A 15,476-nucleotide genomic window follows, 5' to 3' on the forward strand; every position below is an offset into this window, starting at 1 on the left:
GTCTGCATTTACAATATGGGAGTGAGATTTTCATTTTTGCCATTTCTTTCTTTCTTTCTTTTCCCACATCACAATGCACAGCTAATGGAGATTAGAGCTAATCTGAGTAATTGTTATGACAGGAGATCAAAGCCTTTCACTGTATTTCCAGCAAACTGATTTTTCCATTTTTTTGACCACGTATATAAATCAAATTGAATTCTCATGTTCAGGTTTTCAAATGGTTACTTTTAAATATTCTCTCTTTAGAAAATTAACTTTTTTTTTTCCATAGATAACTGTTTCTCTAGCAACCAGTCAATAACATATAGCAAGGCTGCTAACAAGCACTGAACATTTACAGTAGTTACTACCTATTCATTTTCTTAATTTCTTTATCAGATAACCTAAGAATGTTCTGCATCAAATGGTCCTGAAGTTCGTATAATCTCCATTATGAAAACTGTGATGACAGAATTACATTTAATAGCTCCAGATTGTATTTAATCCCAAAACATGGGTATTAAAAGAACCAAATTTTTCTTTCTTGATGTTCTCCGATCTCCTTTTAAAGTGATGTTAACTTTGGCCTTCTGGCCAACTCAACAATACCTGTAGCTCTATAGGTCTTGGGAGGTCTGACTTCTCTCTTGTAGGCACATTTTGCGATCATCTTTTTTAATTTACTTTGGGTCTATTATGTTAAATGTCCATTTTAGATTCTTCTAGAGCTTGATGGTTTCATAGGGAGCCAGCAGGACGTCAGCCACTGTAGAAAAATGAGTTACAACCATGAACAATACCTGAAGCCACAGAGAATTAATACCTTATCTTAGAGCTAACGATGCATCTTTGTTCCAAAATGATACAGAAAAGTGGTAAAGAATTTCACTGACAAAATCAAAATTGTGACTTTTCTGCAGCAAAATAGATTTTGGAGGCAGATTTTCTGATCCAGCAAGGCCTAAAGGCCAAAATGACCATCACAGCTGCAAAACATTGAGTGTGTGTGGGATGGTATAATTTCTCTTTACATTCAGGAAGGCTGAGTCCTTTAAAATTCTCATTAGGAACATCCCTCCTCTTTTTTGCTATACTTTATTTGCTGCCTTGTTTCGGAATATAAAAAGTAACCAGTTTGTGTAGGGTTGATAGAACTTTGCGTGTTGAAACACCACCAGTGAGAAATGAATGCATCGATGACTTTTGGTCATTAAAAACCAAAACATAATTAAAAAAACAAACAAACATTGAGTCTGGATTTGTACTTGCTGAAGATGGACATGCTTATCATTAGTTGCTCTTTAGATGACAAAATGGATTGCTGGAATAATATTTCTTTACTTTCCATTATTAGCATATAAGATATAATATTCTGCTTCATTATATACCCTAAGAAAGATTTTGTTGACAGTGGTGGCATAATATTCTTCTCTACAGAATAACTTGGTTCTTCTGTAGCCTACGTTCATACCCAATATTAGTTTCAAATTTAAAAATAGAAAAATTTGAATATTTACACTATTTCAGCTTATAAGAAGGCCTATCACATGCACACAGTTTTGACCTATTTTGCTTGCAAAGAAAGAAATTAATGTGGTGGAAGGGCTGAAAGCATGCTGAGTGCTGTATCTTTGGTCTCTACCAAGCGATCGCTGTTACTGAGCAGACAGAGTTGAGATTTAAAAAGAAAAATAATTATTCCCAGCATCTTTTTTGATTGTCATGTAGCTCAGTTTTGGTTTTTACCAAAATGCTTTCAGAGATGCTGTGTGTATGTTGTGTCCATGCACATGTGTGCTTTCAAAGTAGTCATCTGCTCTTGAAAAGGATGTGCTTTCTAACTGCTTTCACTGGAAGTGAAAACCTCAATTGCTATGATAACACAGTTAAACCTCAGCAATGGAGGATGTGTCACAGCTCAATCAGCTGCATTTTACCTGTCCTATAAGCACAGGCAGGAAGAGTATCTGATGCAGGGATTACAGCCTGTGATTAGTTAACAGCATGCTAGTGCAAAAGTAAGAGGTTTGTATCATATGCTCTTGGTGATAACTAGAATCCATGAATGTAAGTCAGGCTCTTTTCCCTATCTAGCCATGATACAGCTAAAGATTGTTTTATTACTGTAGATTCCTAGATAGCAGGCCTGAAAGGACTGCTTTGATCATCCAGCCTGGCAGTAAAAGCAGCCACATGCAATAGGGTTGTGTCCTGCATGCAGAATGCAAGTGCCCTAGCTGGGGCATGGCCAGATCATTAGCTGAGGATGCAGAGACGAGTGCATGGCCTGGGCTCTGGAAGTTATTTGCTAATTAATAGCAAATTCTCCCAAATAGCTGTCCTCTTCTAGGGTGGTTAAATTGTTGGGGTCTTCCAATCTTAGAAGAATTGCTGCATCAAAGCCAGTATAAATTAGGATTACATAAACCTTGTATATAATAAAACTATCTTTCATAAAGTTCAAAATACTGTCGCACCAAAGGTAGTTGCATGGTATAAACTGATTCTGTACTAGGACAATTTAAAGTATGTAATTTTAGTAAGATCATTCTGTTCAGAACATTTTTTCAGGTTGTTGAAATGGAACTCTTTATTTACAAGGATGAAGATATCTTTCTCAAGCCAGAAGACAGAATATATCATATATACAGTAGTGTTGTACTGCAAGATACCAATACAGAAAGATAAGTTTGAAGGAAAAAAGATTTCCTTTGTACATTAGGTAGGTTGTAGTAGATTGTTGAGTCACTCGCATAAAAAGTCAAACTTCATAAAGCATTCAATTCTAATTAGTAAGAGAAAGCTTCTTTTCAAAATGTAAAAACATTCCCAAAAAGCAATGAAACATTTTTAATTAGGTGACACGAGAGAATCCTAGCCAACTCTTTTGATAGACAAACTAATAATTAGCAAATAATAACTAAATAAAACCTTATTTTAACTCTCTATAGTTTGAAAACAATGCTTTGAAAGAAGCTAAACATTCCTTTTAGTTTTTAAAATCAGTCCAGGGATCTGAGTGCATTTCCATTTCCAAATGTCCTGTAGGTTTTTCTCTGATAGAAGGGAAGCCTGGGAAGTGAGGTCGGTATTTGTATTTATACTGATTTTATTTTGTGGATATTTAAGGGTTTGCAAAACGTTATGCCCAAAATCTGTCTCCACCCCATAAGCAAGCATCCAGAGGCAGTCATTTCTCAGGGATCTGTAAGTAGCCTTTCCCTGTAATACCTGGAATTGTTTAGCATATTTAAAGGGTCATTTAAGAAAAAACTTACAGAGCATCTTTGCAGTATTAGACTGTCAAAATTTGATTTACTGGTTTTATATCCACTTATTAATAAAGGAAAGGCTGTATTGGTATTCATATCATATGTGATGGATCTGAATCCAGACTATTAGTATCTAATTTAATTTTCTTTAACCTTGTACCAAGTTTTCTGTATTGCCTCAAAAACTGTTAAACATTTTCAGCTGAGTGTGCAATGAGGCTTCCAAAATGCAGCATTCAAAAAAGTGAGACAGATGCATTAAAAATGGAAAACATAATTTCAGTATGTGAAAGTTAAGGGGAAATTTTTCATGGGGGGGAGATATTTGAGGGATTGGATTGAGGAAACAATTTGGTGTCATTTTACATAGTTCTTCAGTGGAATATTTTTTAAGCATACTATAATGAAAGTGGACTGCAAAACAAATCTGAAAGGCATGTCTTGGCGCAGAGAAAAAAGGATTAATTGATTTAGATGTGGAAAGTTGTGTTCCTCGTGGTAAGATAACATGAGTTGTCTGGAGTTATTATGAGATTACAGAGAAGAGGTATTTATTACATGGGTTGATGAAAATCAGCCCTTTGGGTAGAATCCAGTGTCCAAAGCGTTTTGAATCTGCTCCAGAATCCAAATGCTTTCTAAACCGATCTGAAGTACTTTGGTTAGAATACTCAGATACTGAAAAGCAAAATGGTGCATCAAAGGAGACTGTTTTTCAGCAGTTGGAAGACTCTGGTCTGGTCAGAAGCGTAAAGGGTTGAATTGTCAAAGGGATGCTCTGTTTGGCAGAGCATTGCTGGCCACGCTGATCCCTGCTGGGATTATCATGTCTGTTTTCAATGACAGGACTTTGCAAATCCCATAGAGCAGTTCCACTTCCCTCTGGTTGTCCTCTTATGCTTCAGCTTCCTGTCTAGGCTGTCTTAGCATATAAAATGTTTTATAAATCCAGCCCGTGTCAGTGTTAGGGGGAAAAAGAGCCAGACTCAGACTGTATTAAGTGAGTCTTAACCTCTTTTTCACTGCTGTCTTCCTTATCTCCGTTTTCTTTGTTTGACTGATAACCAGGTATGGGGAAAATGCAGAGGGTGCCTTTTGTTAAATCAGATGTGGAGAGGATGAACTCATTTGGGAGAAGTCTGCAGTGTGCTTAACTATTCAATGGTGTTATGCTGTTAAATAAAGCAACTCAGCCTATGAGGGTTAGTGAAGAATTTCTCTACCAGAACATTGATGGCAATCTATTATTTTTGCAATTCATGCGTAATAGAAATAGGCAATGCTTACGTTATATATGAGACTGCTCCGGAAGTAATGCCTCCTGTGTTATTATGTTGGCCCACATCAGAATAAGGTGTTGGTGGTATGGCAGTAGAGGTTAAACCTTCCCTCCAGTATTTTGTTAGATTTTATTGCTGTGTGACAAATGGCAGCAGAGGGGCAGGGCAGTCAGACAAAATGGCACCTGCCATGGAAGTGCATATGAAGCAAAGGTGTGTCACTGAATTCTTACATGCAGAAAAAGTCGTTCCCATAGACATTCATTGATGCTTGCTGAATGCATATGGAGACCAAAGAGTGGATGTTGGTGCAGTGAGGCAGTGGTTGGTGCATTTCAACAATGGCAACAGCAAGATGAAAGACAAACTGTGTTTCAGATGTCTGTGTATAGTTGTCACTCCACAGAATGAATCATGGAATCAAAGAATCACCAAAGTTGGAAATGAGCTCTAAGATCATGCAGTCCGACCATCCATCTGTCACCAGTATTTCTCACTAAACCTCAGTACAACATCTAAATGTTTCTTGAACATCTCCAGGGACGATTGATCAGTGTGGGTCAGTGGATTACAAGCAGGGGACTGTATATGGAGGTGAATGTTGGCCTCAATGTATTGGAAATGATGGTGGCAGTGTTGGAATATTGCAGAGTTTTTGCCAGGTGAGTCCCACACATGCTCATGCAGGCACAGAAAGAATACTGTATGCAAGTTTGTCAGGACCTATTAAACAGGGCTGAAGTTTCCTGGATTGCATCATTACCAGTGACAAGATGTGGTGTCACCACTAGGAGCCGGAGTCCAAAATGGCAGTCCTTGGAGTGGCAACATGTGAATTCCCTATCAGAGAAAAAGTTGAAGATGGGTAAATTCAATGGGTAAATTGATACGCACTGCCTTTTGTGATAGGAAATGGGTGATCCTTCTGGATTTCCTGGAACCTGGACAAACCATCAATTCTGTTCACTGCATCATGACACTAAGTTGAAGGCTCAAACCTCCAGAAGTCAAACCAGAATAGAAAAGAATCTTTCTCTTGCAACACAGGAACACCAGGCCCTACACCAGTTTGAGGACCATGGAGGACATTGCCAGTCTTGGCTGAACTGCCCTACATCACCCATTGCGTAGTCCAAATTTGGCACCTTCTGACTTCCACCTGTTTGGGACAATGAAAGATGGACAGCATGAGCAACATTGTCCTAGCAGTAATGCCATCCTAGCAGCTGTGAAGCTATGGGTCACCTCTACTGCTGCAGATTTTTACAAGCACAACTTGCACGCTCCTGTTCATTGCTGGTAAAAACGCAGAGCTAATGGTGGTGGCTATGTTGAGGAATAGCGTTTTGCAGCTGAGAATTTTCTCTATCAAATGGTGTTATTGTGCTCCTTTTATCCATCGTCATTTCCGTGGAAATAATTAGGAGGCATTACTTTCAAAGCATGTTTACTACTTTATTGCCTGCAGTTCGTGGCAATTCATTCAGAACTGGAAGCAATCTCACTTTATACATATTTATTTATAAATATATTTATATTTTCATATAAAAGCATAAAACCATTCTAGTCAGTCACTGATTAGCTGTGTACTTGCACAGAGCTTCCAGAGAGCCTTAGACTTCTGTTGTACAATTCATTGCACACAGAAACATCAGTGGATCCTCACAGAGCCCCACTTCCGTATGCACGTGGTGAATTGCAAGTTAGGTCAAACCCTGTAGTGTGAATAGCAGTGTTCTGTTTTCTCTTAAGTGTGTTGTTTGAAGTATTTTTGTACCTAGGGAAGAATGGATGATGCACATATGTTCTGATTCAGTTTTATATTCCACATCACTCGAGCGTTTGTGTTAGTTTACATTTTTTAGCCTCTAGTATTTCTCAGGAAAAAGTCATGCAAATAATGAATTTGGATGGAAGGTATATGATAGAAGCAGCCATTCTATTCCAGCCTACTGGACTGAGTAAAAATGTTTGAATATTCTTCACAGAAGAGACAGCTACATGAATTCTTTTGCTTCTTTTGGTACTGTTTCAAGCTATGTGCAGTACAGAAAAGTGGTTTATCTGATAAGTATTGCAGTGGTGACGGAATGGGATGTTAGCTAACGCGGGGTACTGCAGAACTAGTAGAAATATAGTGTTACTTCAAACTGTCTCTTGCTGCTTGAGCAAAAAAGAAAGTGATGGCTTTTTTCTTGTAATGGATCCACTGTAATTGCCCTAAATAGCAACATGAGCCACAGTAAGACTGTGCAAAGAGATTAGCAACGCTCTCTGCGACATGTGCTTCCAGTATTTTATATATGTATTTTCTGAGTCAGAGTTTACTGTATTATAGAAAGTTAATTCTCAGTAAAAAACATTATTTACCTATTTTAGCCTTACATGAGACCTGTAATAGATCCGCCAATACACCATTCAACAGTAATGCTGAAAGTTAAAGATAAATTCTGCCTTGCTTTTGCTGAAATGTCATCTGTTACCTTCTTAATCTTTAATCTTTAGGTTTCAGCCCTTAGCCAAAGGGGTTTGTGCAGCTGGCTCCTTCCCAGTCCATATTGGTTTTGAAAACATTCTTTTTTATTTAGCATTTTGAAATTTACATTTGTAAGTAGCACATGGGAAGAGAATGTACTGAGTAAGTGTACTTAGAATATTTTTGAGGACTGTCTGTCTCTGTAGCCTTCTAGTGGTCTGGAGGGAAGGCTGCTCTTGCTGGTAAATGTAGATGTGATGTGTTGTTTATACCGCTGTTGGAGAAACGTAGGATCCTTGGACTTAATGTTCCACTTCTATCTCAGAAAACCTCTCCTTACTAAAATCTTTCAGATCTATAGTAACGTATACGATGTTTTTTAATGTTAGCATAGAACTTGTGTTAGGCGCAGGGCAGAACTGACATACAATTCCAAATAAAGCCCATTAATGTCATTACTACAATAGTCATCAGTGCCATTTTCTTTTATGTTCTGTAGATTTCTGATATGTACTGCTTACATGAAATGTTCTGTGTTTGTCTCACCTTAATAAAACTTCTGGTCTTAAAAGTGAAGCCACGTCTACTTGGAAAACTTCTTTGAAGATCAGCACACTTTGTTTAATCCTGAAATACAGTAAAAAAATCTATTCATATAGTATAATAGCATGGGGGGAAGTTACTATTTGTGATATCAGATGTTTTCATGGGAATACTGAGATCAGTCCAGAAAACCATGAAGATTCCAAAAATAGATTTGATTAGGAAAATCATAATTGCTGACTTTTTCCTGTTTGTTGTATGAGTGTTTGTTGTTTTTTTCATGAAGTTATTATTTCAATCTAATCTAAATGTAACATTTTATTGATATTATCAACCCCAGAAGCAGATTCCTGCACATTAAATTTGTTCCATTTTATAAACAATTTTTAAAGGGCATTAATAGAGCTAGTCATCTGTTGATAATTTTGAATAGCAGCATATGTGAAACTCCTCGGTTAAATGATACATCTCTTAGTTCACCCAAACTATGCTTTAACTATTTAATAGAAGTTGCATTATCTTGGCTTTTAAGATGTAGTTCAGTTGCATCCACATATAATCATAAAATATATTAGCCAGATTGTATTTTTATCATAACCCATATTATGATGGTTTCATTGATGTTTGAAATTTTGATTCTAAGCTCTTTAAATGGATGCAGCTGTATTCATCTTCATGAATTACTGGACTGGACTGATAGACTTCAGAAAAGGACTGATGTATTTTCTGTGTCTGTATTTTTCAGGCTGTTTTGTTGGAGCCAGGAAGTCATGAAAGAAACTCAAGAAGAGAACTTGGATAATGAACAGAAGATAAAAAGAAAACAAAAAGAATGTGGCATATAAAGGGTATAATACCTGGAGGTATTAGATCTGACTCATATTTATAAAAATGAGACGAGCTTTCACAAAATACAAGTTATCTTAGTCATCAAGCTTGGAACCATGCTGTTGAACTAGAAATTCTCCTTTTCCCCATTCTCCTTTCTGACAGGTAACAAAGGATTGGTGAATTATGATTTTCCCAAGTTGGAAGCACTAATTTTTATCTATATAGTTCGTCCTTATGAATATATAAGGAGTTAAACATTGCATATTTAATGTGGATTATAATGGGAAACTGACTCATTAACAAAAATGGCCACTTTTAAGGACTTGGTTTCAAACTGAGCTGGAGCCTCCCAATGCACTTTGTACAATTTGGGGAAAGATGTACTGAATGGCCTTCTTTGGGAGGCCATGATGACATGTAGTAAAAGGATATCATCTTACTGTTGATATCTTTGAAGACTCATAAACAGAAACAGAAAAATGAATGGTGGAAAGGAGTGTGACGGAGGGGACACGGATGGAGGGCCACCAGCAGTGCAAGTTCCCGTTGGTTGGCAGCGGCGGGTGGACCAAAGTGGAGTGCTCTATATCAGGTATGGTTATCTAAAGTGGTTACTGTTTTTGTTTGCATTGTAGTTTTGCCAGAACATGTGGTAGATTAGTGACCTGGCTATTTCTTACACTCAAAGAGTTTGAGGGCGTATTCTTTTGGAAGTGCTAGATCATTCATCCTGCTGATATTAATGGAGTCCACTTGAGTTATGCCATTTGCATGCCTGTAGCACATACTCTGTCATTACAAATCTAATATTACTTGGTCTTGAAAATTTGATATCCTTACTATACATTTTGCTTTAGGCACGAATAGTTCTTTATTACTTATTATCGTCATGTGGATTTCAAAGCTGAGCAGTAGCAGATTTAACCTGACTTAATGCCTCCATTATTGAAGCCTTTTACAATGAAACTAGCCAGAGGATTTCTTAGGTCACATCTAAGATTGATGAGAAATTTCTCTCTTTTCCTTGCTCAGCACCAGCTTTTTATAAGACCATTTGCTGGTCATGTTCAAAGGAACAATCAGGCATTCAAACAATTCGTGACAGATAAGGTAGAATGGGACTTTTTTCTGACTTCAACTCAGTTTGTGTGGTGCCATGCAACTTTATCCTGACATTCAGTAACTCTTCTTTGCTGTCTCTTCTGGGTTTATGTTCCAGATCTCCACTGTACTTTTGTGGTTTACTTATTCTCTTTTGAAAGGAAATTAGATGGTGTAACTATACTCAGTAGCCATAGAAAACATCAGTCCATTTTAAAACCCATGAAGGTTCTTTGTACAAAATCACTGTCATGCCTCAGCGGGACTGACTTCTACAGATTGCTCCCATTTCTAATGTAGAAAAAAAAAAATACAGGAATGCAAGCCTAAAACCAAAGTTTTAGATATTTTATTTATTTTATTTATTTATTTTCCTAGCTTATAGAATTTTTTTTCCTTCGTCTTGGAGCAGTCTCAAAGAAATGTATTGAAATTACTATTAAATGAGTGTGTTCAGACAAACGTACTGCAAACTAAATCTTATCGGAGAAAGATCAAAGTTAGCTTCAACAAAATGTAGGTACATCAGGTTTACATCACATTAATCTAAATGATTATCAATTTATTAGTATCTTATTCCACTCTTTTCTGATTAAAATAACCTCTTGTACACAACATTTTATATATTAACAGTATCAAATTCTTTAATGAGTCTCAGCATACTCCAATTTTACACTAAATCACCATAAAAGATCAAATACATTCCAGGATTTCTTGTTTATATTCTCAGTTGGCAGAATCAAACAAAATCCATGTCAGTGATATGCATGTCAAAGATAAATAGCCTTCCCCTCGTAGTTCTCATTATTGCTATAATTTACTGGGCCTCAGCCTCAGTTAAAAATCAATGAAAAAGAAAGAGTTGTTTGGTTTGTGGTGCTTTTTGTTGGGTTTTTTTTTTTTCCTTTCATCGTTGTATCCAGACATCAGGACTTAAAATTCTTTGCTATTTTTATATGCCTAATGAGTCCACCTGTTCTTAAATTTTATTTTCTACAGCTGTAAGAAACAGATCATAAAGCTCTTAAAGAAGTCTTACGTGGTTAGAAACAAGTCAATTTGTTTATCATTCTGACAGTTATTTGCTCTTCTGTCTTCTTCTTTTAATATGTTTTTTTGTTGTTGTTGTTTCTTAATATTTCTATTCTCAATTGCCTTATGAGAAATACTGTTTTTATTCCAGTTGACCCTGTTAATCAAATTTACCAGTTGTCTTTTTCATTTTAGGGAAGCTGGTATTATTTCTGCCCTCTTTCCAAGTTTTGTCCGTGTACTTTCTTTAATCCAATAGTTAGTTTGCTGGTGTTCCTCTGTAAGCCATTCTGCTTCAGGGAAGTCTAGATGTTGCCTAGATGCTCATCCACATTCTTATTTGGTGAAAGGCATGGGGTAGAAAGGAATGGTTGGAAGGGGTGAATGTCATCTAATCCAACGTGGCATGTGAGCAGCGCTCCATCAGGTCACTTGCTGGTGTTGTTACTGCATCTTCAAGGATGAACTCTCTAGAGAAACTGCTCTTGAACCCTTCTAAAGGAACAGCCACCCTGAAAATATTCACTGCATTTATCGAAGGAAAGGAAGCCCAAATAGTACTGACTCAAAAACTATCCAGAGGAAAATAAGTGTATGTATTAAGAGTAGATGATCTCAGCTGAATAAGGACTCGGTGTATTTGTACTTCTTTATAAAGCTTACATGCTTTTTTATCAGCTGTCAACAGTTGCTTTGAGTTAAATCTATTAATTAGTTTTTATTATCAGGTTGAAGCACTGCTTTCTTAGTAACTAACAGTGCTGCTTGGAGATAATCTCTTTTTCAGGTTACTGCAAGCTAATGGTCATAGTGGAATAAACTGAGAAAAGGTCTTTAATAGCAATTTGACATTCCATAACTGTCAGTAACTGATGCAAATATGTAATTTGTTCTCTCGTATTTCTTGGGAGTCTTAAAACCCCTGGATGTCCACAGTGACAAAAAACCTTCATAGTTTCTTATAAAGGAAGCTGTACATTGTCCTGTGCAGTACAAAAGCATGAGGAAATTTGTTCACACAGAAGATGCCTTGCCAAGTAGGTCCATGCACTCCATAACTGGTGTGCAGCAGACATGACTTCTGGCATGAATCAGTTGGGCTGTTCTCTGTGTCCAGGTTTCATTGCACATGCCCGTTTGTTCTGCCCAAGAACCCAGCAGAAACAGAAAAAAAATGGGCCTTTTCTTAATTTTGGTATTCCAGTGGACAGATAACTCTGCATATACATGCAGCAGGTATGGTGAATCCTGTAATGCCACAGGTTCAGTGGGCTGCTCTGTCTGCTCCTGGTAAGCGTGGCTTACCCAGAGCTTGCTTTACACCCTCCTGTGATCTGTGCATATACCCTGTGGGTCAGTTGTTTCCAGTCTCCACTGTCTCCTTGCACCTGTAGCTGCATTTTGCAGGCAAGCTGTGCACTAGTAAAGCTTACTAAAAACTACTGGTGTGTAGATGGGCTGCTCCGGTGTGCTTGCTCAGATTAGGCTGGTGAAGATTTGGCTCTCTGGCCTGCAAGTCATTTTTCTTCATGCTTCTACCATTATTTTTAGATTGCTTTTACTTTGTTTATCCTCAAATGTCAGTGTTACACATATCCGACCTAAGTGATTCTCTCTAAAATAACCATTTTAGGGCAGATCTGGCAAATAAATTACTGAAACTGTTAATGTAACTTTAAATGACATTTGCAGATGTTGCTTTATAGATGAGCAAGTTCTTGTTGTGCATTAGTTGTTTATATATCAGGTTTTAAGTATGAAAGTTCATCATAGTTTGGAATTTTGACTCTTGGCTGTTTTCATCATCCAGACTCTTCCACTTAGATTGTTTTTGTTAAAATAAGGACTTTTAAGGACCAGTTTTTCAGCCAGTCTTCTCAAACTGTTGTATTCTTTTCCCAATGAACAGTTAGATGGCTAAGTAATAGAAAGCAGTGTGAAAGTTAGAGGTTTCTGACATGAGAACCTTTTTCGTCTTATGAATTAGTGATTTTACCACAACAGAATTTCCAGTGTCCTATTTTTGGAGGTGGAGATAATGATTTTCTGGTGGGAGCAAGAGAAATCCAAGTGCAGTTTATCAGAAACTTCCTGGGCTGGCTTCATGGTGCAATATTTCACACTTTCAGTGGGAAGGTTGAAATTACAGCTGAATAAACTACACTGTGTGCAGCTAACAGACCCAGCCCCAATACTTGTGCTACTGTTGTCCCTTTTCTTTCTGAGTTTTCTCATACTTGAAAGACATTTGTGATGTTTTCTCTATAAATTAGATTCCAGTCCTAGAAAGTAGAAGTGACTGTCATGCCTCACTGGAACTGCAGGGATGGGAGTGGGGAGGGAGGTTTGTGGGGATTGCCCTCTGCTTGTGTGTTGCACTTTATAGGAGAGAAGATTGAGAAATTCATCTTAGTGTTGTTAGGCAATAGTTAAAGCTTTCAAGTACAATTGTATTTGGAATAGTAAATATCAATCATCTCAGTTGCTTTCTTTGCACGTGTTCGTTTTTCTGTGGTAAAACCTTTCTTTAAAATGTTGCTGCTTTTTTTCACTGTTTTTGGTTTCTTCTCAGTTCTTGACTAAAAGCAAGGAGTCCTATGAAACTAAATATGAAATCTTAGCTTTGTATCGAATTCTGCCTATGTGAGCTGTTAGAATGGTGGATAGAAGTCATGACCTGTCAAATAGCTTGAATTTATCATTTCTGTTTCTTTACAGTCCCAGTGGGTCTTTATTATCCTGCTTGGAGCAGGTGAAGACTTACTTGCTGACTGATGGAACCTGCAAATGTGGCCTAGAATGTCCTCTTGTTCTTCCCAAGGTAAAGAAATAATAATTTTTGATTTCTGCATTGTAATCCTTATCAGCTAACTATGTCAGCTGATGTGCTATGCCATGACTTAAATTCTGTTCTGATCGTATATAGAATGCACACCATTAAGTGGATCTCCTCTCTGCACTCTCCCTGCACAGAGGCTCGATTCTCATGGTGATTGAATGTTTTCCTATTAAACTGGCAGCTTACCATCAACAGCAACGTGCTGTTGTGAATGTGTGATATTCATACATGGTAGCTTCAGCAGGAGTTGGTTTCCCCAACCATTGCTGGGGTTTGGTTCGTAGGGTGTATTTTAGAGCAAACATGTGTAGGTATGATGGGTATTATGAAATGTACTTTCCTTGGTAATTCCAGAAAATGAAAAGCCCTTAATATTGTAATAGTAATACAGTAATGATTTTAAATGTTGGAATTTCTACACTCAGGTCTTTAATTTTGATCCTGGAGCTGCTGTGAAGCAGAGAACTGCTGAAGATGTTAAAGCAGATGAGGATGTCACCAAACTATGCATACATAAAAGAAAAATTATTGCTGTGGCTACACTTCATAAAAGCATGGAAGCACCACATCCTTCACTAGTTCTAACTAGTCCTGGTGGTGGAACAAGTGAGTAATAGCATGCAAAATCATTTAGCTAACTAATTTCTTATATATAATTAATGTACAACCCCAAAAGCCTTATATATCTGTGATTGCAGTAGTAAACAGATCCAAGTTAAAAATGGAAGTAGTAATTAGAGAGATGTAGGTAGATAGAAAATGAATCTAAAAAGCAGGTCATCCCAGACTAAGAGCATGATTTTCTTGGAAAAGATATCAGATTGTTCTACACAAAGAAAATACATTAGCTCTCATCTCTTGGAACCATAGTAATATGTCTGATATTCTGTCACATGGGAAATTAGGGAAGCTGAATAAAGTGATTATAAAGGGATTAGAATGTGGCTAAGGACTTGGCTAAATGGGAAATTGTATTGCAAGGCAGAATATACAACTAAAAATCTCTACTGTAATTTCTCAAGGATTATTTTGGGAAACCAACTTGGATTAGCATTTTAATTATCCAGATCAACAAAAGTCAAGTCATTTTGTTGATGGATGAAGCTGATGAGTATTGTTTGAAACAAAAGAAGATCAAAACATTTTGGAAAATTGGAGGATCGTTGACACCTGGAGTGAAAGAAAAGTTACAGTAACAAATCCTGTTAATTGTAAGGTTATTCACCTGGGGACTAGAGGAAAAAAGCTATTAGCCCTAAATTATTGAGAAAGAATACCTAGATATACTAGCTGATCAAAGATGCCTGTGAGCAGTACCAGATGGCAGTATGGTGCAGATGAATGTGATTCTAAGACAGAGAGGTTCTAAATGTCTTTTTGTGCTTGCTGCCTTCCTGTGCTACTGTTCTTGCTAGAGGCACTCAAGTTTAAATAGAGCAGAGGCTCTTCTGTTAGGGAAGTGCAGAATCTGTTCTACAAAAGTCATCTGGAAGTGTTTAGCTTGCTTAGCCTCCCAGAATTGTGACTGAAAGGGGATAGAATTGCTGTCAATAAAGGCATCAGGAGGATGACTACCAGAAAACAAAGCTACTTCAGCTAAGATACAAAGTTAGAACTGATAGAAATAACTACAAAAACAGAGTGCGTGGAAACTTAAATTGAAAATTTGGTATTTTCTAGGGATTGCAAGTACAAGAAAAGGTCTGAAGCAGTCTTACAAATCCAAGTAGTTAGAACAAAGGACTAAACTTACTTTTAATACAGAGCTCTGAAAGATTATGCTTACATGCTGTGATGCTTGCAACTTTAGGGAAACAACCCTTGGTAATTACCCTTTGCAGCCTGAATAAAAGTGAGAAATGTCATGGATATATAATAATAAATTGCAAGCATGTAGACAATATGAAGACATCAGTGAGATTCATAATACTCAAGTGCTGTTGCACTTTCAGATTATTTATGGTTTTAAATCTTTGTTTAAATTATGTTTTTTGTAGCAGATGCTTGTTTTTAGACCTAACAGTACAATTTCCCAAGTTGCTATGCATTTTCCTTACTATTTATTATTACTGTCTATTAGTGTTACTTAAAATACATTTACAGCTAAAAAGTAAAAAAAG

The 15,476-nt window shown here is 37.0% G+C and overlaps 1 protein-coding gene across 12 annotated transcripts in view; it reads left to right on the forward strand.

Annotated features, from left to right (window-relative positions):
* The window catches only part of MBD5 (methyl-CpG binding domain protein 5), a 130,249-nt gene that overhangs the window by 79,550 nt on the left and 35,223 nt on the right, over positions 1 to 15,476 (forward strand). For 6 of the 12 annotated variants that reach the window (XM_085227883.1, XM_085227888.1, XM_085227889.1 and 3 more), the window contains 3 exons: positions 8,299 to 8,976; positions 13,236 to 13,338; positions 13,782 to 13,962. In XM_085227883.1, coding sequence (XP_085084009.1) covers positions 8,864 to 8,976; positions 13,236 to 13,338; positions 13,782 to 13,962 — 397 coding nt within the window. In that variant the 5' untranslated portion in view covers positions 8,299 to 8,863. The remainder of the gene's footprint in view (positions 1 to 8,298; positions 8,977 to 13,235; positions 13,339 to 13,781; positions 13,963 to 15,476) is intronic. The other 6 variants (XM_085227880.1, XM_085227885.1, XM_085227884.1 and 3 more) reach the window with 4 other exon arrangements.

The sequence above is a fragment of the Meleagris gallopavo genome, chromosome 7 (genome assembly GCF_905368555.1).
Source record: "Meleagris gallopavo chromosome 7, MGAL_WU_HG_1.1, whole genome shotgun sequence".
Lineage (NCBI taxonomy): Eukaryota > Metazoa > Chordata > Aves > Galliformes > Phasianidae > Meleagris > Meleagris gallopavo.